This window comes from Opisthocomus hoazin, chromosome 4 (assembly GCF_030867145.1).
Source record: "Opisthocomus hoazin isolate bOpiHoa1 chromosome 4, bOpiHoa1.hap1, whole genome shotgun sequence".
NCBI classification, from domain to species: Eukaryota; Metazoa; Chordata; class Aves; order Opisthocomiformes; family Opisthocomidae; genus Opisthocomus; species Opisthocomus hoazin.
In genome coordinates, this window is record NC_134417.1 from 61,396,665 (window position 1) to 61,402,664 (window position 6,000).

At 45.7% G+C, this 6,000-nt stretch overlaps 1 protein-coding gene across 1 annotated transcript; it reads left to right on the plus strand.

The window, feature by feature from the left end:
- Positions 1-49: 49 nt before the first annotated feature.
- On the plus strand, positions 50-5,621 carry AGR2 (anterior gradient 2, protein disulphide isomerase family member). Its single transcript, XM_075417463.1, has 8 exons — positions 50-83; positions 1,728-1,856; positions 2,132-2,195; positions 2,272-2,324; positions 3,286-3,359; positions 3,748-3,811; positions 4,762-4,845; positions 5,447-5,621. The coding sequence occupies exons 2-8, from the start codon at positions 1,736-1,738 to the stop codon at positions 5,494-5,496; spliced, it is 510 nt and encodes a 169-aa protein (XP_075273578.1). The 5' UTR covers positions 50-83; positions 1,728-1,735; the 3' UTR covers positions 5,497-5,621.
- The last annotated feature ends 379 nt before the right edge of the window (positions 5,622-6,000 follow it).

Consider the following 6,000-nt stretch of genomic DNA (forward strand, 5'->3'; position numbering starts at 1 on the left):
AAATAGGCAGTAGGAAGAGGAGCGTTCACACTATACCCAGGAACACCTTCACACCCTGGCAGGCATCTGGGAGAGTAAACAAGGTAAGGCACAGCACAGCACGGCACGCTGACTGCTTCAGAAAGTACCTGGGGGAGCTCTGAGCCCGGGTTACCCGGGGCCGGGGCAGACGATCAACGGAAAGAAAAGTCTGCAGCACAGTTCAGCACAGCTTGCTATGGAGAAAAAATGCATAGAGAAATGCTGGCTTTACGGGTTGAAAGAGCCAGGAGAGGAGGGGGGTTTTGGGGGAGGTGGAAAACTGAGCAGAAGTGCACATAGCCTTCCAGAGGCGAAGCTCTTAAAGAGCAGCTTTTATGTTCCTCTGTCTTTGCTTTCTGCATTCTGCACCGGCAACAGCATAATATTTGCCTGGTCTTTAATTTCCTGGTGTCCGGTACCTTTCTTTTTTTTCTGGTAAAGCAGCATTACTTCCGCTATGCAGCTCTCACCAAAACAACTCTTGAGGCAACCCTGAAAATCCACTGGGTTTCATTTAACTTTATGCAATTTTCTTCCTTGCCAAGGAGACGTTTCTTCGGGCAGAAAAGCAGTCTGCTGCAAAAGTTGTATTGCATGTCCTTGACACAGTAACTTTTTGGATGTTTGAGGTCTATTGGACACCCCAGCAGCAAAGAGCACTGTACCACTGATGCAAATTCAGCTAACGTCTCCTCCTGCAGTTCCTACCCAGAAAAACGCTTCTGTTTCCCTTGAGTTTCATTTTCATTGTCTGAATTTTAAAAACTGTCAGCCTGTTGTAATTTTTGCTTGAATCTTTTGAATTTTCTGTATTGCTTTTGGAATATCTTACATTTTCTTACTGTACCTGTTACATTGGTGTTTTAGTTTCTAAGCGGAAATTTAATGAGAAAGCATAGGGTCATGATGCTAAAGCGTTTTACCCCTTCAAAGAAGCATCCCAGCTGAAATGCTGAGGCGCTTCCCATCAGACATGTCTCAGCTCCATCCCCCAGAGTCCAGCTCAGGAAAAGCCCTCTGCTTTGAGTTGCTTAAACCAACAGAATGCGTTTCAGTTCTTGCTGTTCTACACAGCAACTCTTCCTCACTCTTTTTATTATAGATTCTACTGGCTTTAAGGATTAGATGATACTTTTAAGGAGGAAGACAGGATCGGAATCTTCAACAACAGCATTAAGCTGTGCCTATGCCAATGGCTCACTATAAAGCCTAGCTTAACATTCTGACTTCTCATGTGAGTTGCTCCTGCTGCAAAGTGGAGGAGAGACAGGTTAATTTTTCAGCACCTGGGCTGCTAAAGTGCTTGGCTGCTGTAACACCAGGAGACTGATGTAGAACTGTGAACTTAGTAGGACTTGACACAACTTTTGGAATTGCTGAAACCAGTTGTTTTACTGAGCAAATTCAATATATGTAGAAAGAAGAGAGAGAAACTAACACCTAAATGCACATCTTAAAAGGACCACAGCCTAACAGCATGAACAGAGCAGCAGAAAGCAGCCAGGTCCTTCACAGCAATTTGCTAAGCCAACCTGGGTTCCCCCAAGCCCAGTCCCCTGCCTGGAGCAGTTCCTTTCAGCCCCGACTCACCCTGCTGCATACTTGTGCCTTGACCCGCTGCCTGACGGTCCTTATCTGCTGTGTGCCTCCAGGCAAGGAGCAGCCCGGGAGGCACCGCCACATGAAGGTTCTCTCATCTCTTCCAGGAGCGGCCATGGAGAAGACTTACGTGTCCATGTTCCTGCTGCTTGTTGCCATCTCCTGTGCTCTGGCAAAGGATGTGGGCAAGAAGGAGACTACTGCTAAACCGAAACTGCCTCAGACACTCTCCAGAGGTAAAAAAAAAAACAACAAAAAAACAGGCCAAGTTAGGAAAAAAAAGTGCAATCTACTACAGTCTTGATTCATCTGCTGTTCTGATAAGTGAATTCTCTTGCATCGCGCTCTGAAAATGCACCTTCTAGTGTTTCCTAGCACCCCCTCCGCCCTTATTCCCGACCTAAAGCCCCCCAGCAGCGCCTGTTCACAGCCCGTCCCCGCAGCCGCGGGCGGGACGCGAACCCGCGGGCCCCGGCCCCGCTCGTAAGGCGCTGCCTGTCCCTCCCCGCAGGCTGGGGCGACCAGCTCACCTGGACCCAGACCTACGAGGAGGCCCTCTTCCGCTCCAAGCACAGGTACCGCGCACCCCCGCGACCCCCCGCGCCCCGCTCCGCACTGCTCCGGCCCCTAACCAGGGCTCTTCTGTTCCAGCAACAAACCCCTGATGATTATCCACCACTTGGACGACTGCCCACACAGCCAAGGTAATCCCTCCGCGCTGAAAAAAAACAAAACGGAACAAACAAACAAAAAAACCCGCTGGTTTGGGGTTTCTGGATAAATGTCGCTTCAAAAAAAAAAAAAACCAGCCACCATTCCGCTCGCTGAGAAAGCCGTAGCGAAATGCTAGCGCGCACGAGCACACAGAGTGTTCTTCATGATGCTGTCCTGCGCAGGTATTTTCCAACGTGCGGATGTAAAATAAAAACGGTCGTTCGGTACCATGTGATATAGGGTGGATACAGAAATGAGCACAGGTCAGCAGGTTTTGGCCTGTGACCAATGTGGCTTTGGTTCGTGTCACTATCAGGCAAAATCAATAGCCAGACCAGGAGTAGGGAAAAACATTAATTTATAGGAAAGGACACATCATTGATGACCAAGACTGTATCTGGCTGGCGATTAAATCAAACTAGGCTGAAACTGAGCTCTTGTGGGATTTCTGGTAACTGGGACTGCTCTTTTCCCAGCGTTTCTGAATTTATCTGAGGCCCTTCTTCCTGCAAGCCCTTTGCGTCTATCCGTAGCTCCCATAACTGCAGAAGGATCTCTGTGCAAGCACTAAAATCCTTCCGAACATTTCAGGCTGAAGTCCTACACGCTGTATTGCCAGTGCCTTCAGAACTGGAGCCAGAAACTGCAGTAGTAGATCAGGAGGTTTGAAGGGTCAGATGCTCAAATTCAAACTTAAGCAGACAAATCTGAGAGCGAGCGGCACTATCTGAAGCAAGGAGGGACATTTTGTAGCATTATAATTACTCTTTACCATAGAATATAAAAGAGTTGATCATCTTCCAGCAGAATGAACTTCAAATCTTCTTTTGCTGTAATTGTAAACTGTGAATTATCATTTTGATTCTATCAGTTTGTTTCAATTTCTTTTTCAAGGACAAGCTATTTCAGGGGTATATTTTTAACTTTCATTCCCACTTGTTTCCACTCTAGCCCTCAAGAAGGTCTTCGCTGAACACAAAGAGATACAGAAATTGGCTGAAAATTTCATTCTCCTGAACCTTGTGGTAAGTTTCCCAGTTACACTTTATTAAGTGAGGGCAATAAAGTTCTATTTTTAATTATGGCTTCTCTAGTTATAACTAGTCAGTTTAATAGCTAGGGTTGGCTAGGAAAATGGCCATTGCTGAAGCATAATAGATGTAGCAATAAGTGTCTTTCATCTGTAGCTATCATAAACTCAAAATATGAGGGAATTTAAAGTTTAATAATAACACATACTGTTGTTACCAGTTTGCAGTTCCAGCTGTTAAAAGATTGCATCCCAGACAGTGAATCTCTTCAACTGCAAAATATGTTATTTGAGGTGTATTTCATAACACAAAGTACAATGAAGAAAAAACATATTTATGTAACTTCCCTCCTTGACTGGGAACCTTGTTTGTTTTCTTTAAGTATGAAACCACAGACAAGAATCTTTCACCTGATGGCCAGTACGTCCCTCGGATTTTGTTCATAGGTGAGTACTTCAAGCATCAAAGCTGATCTCAGATCAAAGCCCCTGCTACACCACGCATCTCAAATCCTCAGGCTTATTAACTGGAATTTACTCTACGAGAAACGTAAAATTTCCAGTTGGTTTTGCTGGGTGAAATTTCAAAGCAACCCCAGCCGGCTCATTAGCTTCACAGGTCCAGCATTCCTCTCTCGTGGATTCCACGAATGATGCAGCTCCTTCCATCGTGTCACCAAAATGACACGATGCCACGGTCACTGGCATGGGTAGGTGCTGGCTCAGCCTTGCTCATGCTCCTATCCCTAGAAATGCTGTACACCCGTCAGCTTTGGGTTTGTCACACAATCGCAGGCACCGTCGGAACACCCGTGACCCCGGGTGCTTCAGGGGCTCGTTTTCAAAGCTCAGTGCTCAGTTCTGCGCCCCACGGACCTGCACAAACCCCTCCAAAGCATTTGTGCTTTGAGACTTGTTAGTGGCCAGGCATGTACCCCGGTATTCCTGCTCCCAGAACAGACACGCAGCCTCACACACTGCACACGGGCATCATCAACACTTGCATTTACAAATCTAGGTCATGATGACCATTTTCAAAAGATGAAAGCAACTGCCACAATATCTTCCTTTATTATTTCTTTTTTAATAACATTTGTAGCCTGAAAGCAGACTCAGCTCGTAGAGTTAATTCAGGTACCCATGCAGTGGCACAGGGTGCAAGGCCGATCAGCACTGAGCAGAATTAAACCTATCCCCTTCTTAATAAATCTGCAAGCACAACACTTAAAATTGAAATGTCAGTGACTGTGTGGAAGAACGATCTCTTGGTTCTTAGTGGAAGCAGATGTGTCTTGCAGAAACATTTAGGGAGCAAGCAGAAGTGCAGAAAGGTTTCTCTCCTTCTGTGTGAAAGTTAATCCTGTCCCTCCAGAACGCCTCTCATCCTTTTTTTCCAGATCCTTCCCTGACTGTGAGAGCAGATATTACTGGAAGATACTCAAACCGCCTCTACGCATATGAGCCCTCTGACATCTCATTGTGTAAGTAGAATATTCTGAAAAATTCTGAAAATATTCTGAAAGCAGTCACATTTTTCACGCAGCAAGGAATAACACCAGGCATTACAGAGTCTCGCACTCAGCACCTGCTGAAAGACAGTTAACCAGGGTTAAAACAAAACAGGATGCTAGACTTAAACTCAGCGAGGTGGAGAGAATGACAGCAGAGCCCTGGAGCCTCAGACACCCATCTGCTTTAAAAGCAAGCATAGGTCGCTAGGAATGTGCGCAATTCAGCAGCTGTTCACTGTAAGTGAGGGTGAGAACTCTTGCCGGGCCAGGTCAGGAAACCTCCAGGAGCAGGGAAGAGCGGCATGCCGCAGCCCTCCCTCCCGCTGCACAACTCCCACCTCTGCCCCGCCGATGCTTCTGCGCTGGCACTAACAGATGTATGTTCTCACCAGTCGAAATTAAACAGATGACATTCACAAAATGCCTGGAAGAGCACAGTGCATCAGAATCCGTGTAGCAATAGGCATGTGAGAAAAACCTTTAATAATAATGACATTTCCTCTGCAACACTTGTAGTCGCTGGCAGAGGAAGTTGCATCAAAAATAACGTGTATGAATATTTCATTTCTAGTGTATTCAAACATGCAGAAAGCGCTGAAGCTCCTGAAGACTGAACTGTAAGGGGAGGAAGGAAGCCCTTAAATACTATGAAGTCTGATCTGCCACCTCTTCTCCACTCATTGAAACTGGTGAAGAGACTGTTTAGAGTGGTATCTAGTGATGTGTAGTGCTGGTTTATATACACAAACACTACAGTTTTACATTAGCACTTTTGTACTGGGCAGCATTTTTAAAAGCTGGAAGCTTTTAATTTAAGGCGTAACGAAGAATACTGTATGATCCAACTGTAAAAATGATTTTTTAAAAAATAAATCCATTTCAAGTGTTTACATACAAAACATTGCTGTTTGTCATATTTTTTCCTTATTATCATCTACCATTATTAGAAAGAGTAAAATCACTGTGTCACTTGAAACCGCAACTTTCAGTTTTACATCGAAGCACTGTGGAAGAAGAGGGCTGTTGTGGGTTGGTCCCGGCCAGCAGCTCAGCCCCACACAGCCGCTCGCTCACTCCCCTCCAGAGGAAAGAGGGAAAGGGGAGGGAAGTGGAAGGGTAAGAATG

Bases quoted from the DNA above. Each gene is read 5' to 3' on its own strand.
- AGR2 (XM_075417463.1), top strand. From the start codon at position 1,736: ATGGAGAAGACTTACGTGTCCATGTTCCTGCTGCTTGTTGCCATCTCC. The intron at 3,360-3,747 runs GTAAGTTTCCCA...GTTTTCTTTAAG, and splicing joins TCATTCTCCTGAACCTTGTG to TATGAAACCACAGACAAGAA. The intron at 4,846-5,446 runs GTAAGTAGAATA...TTTCATTTCTAG, and splicing joins GCCCTCTGACATCTCATTGT to TGTATTCAAACATGCAGAAA.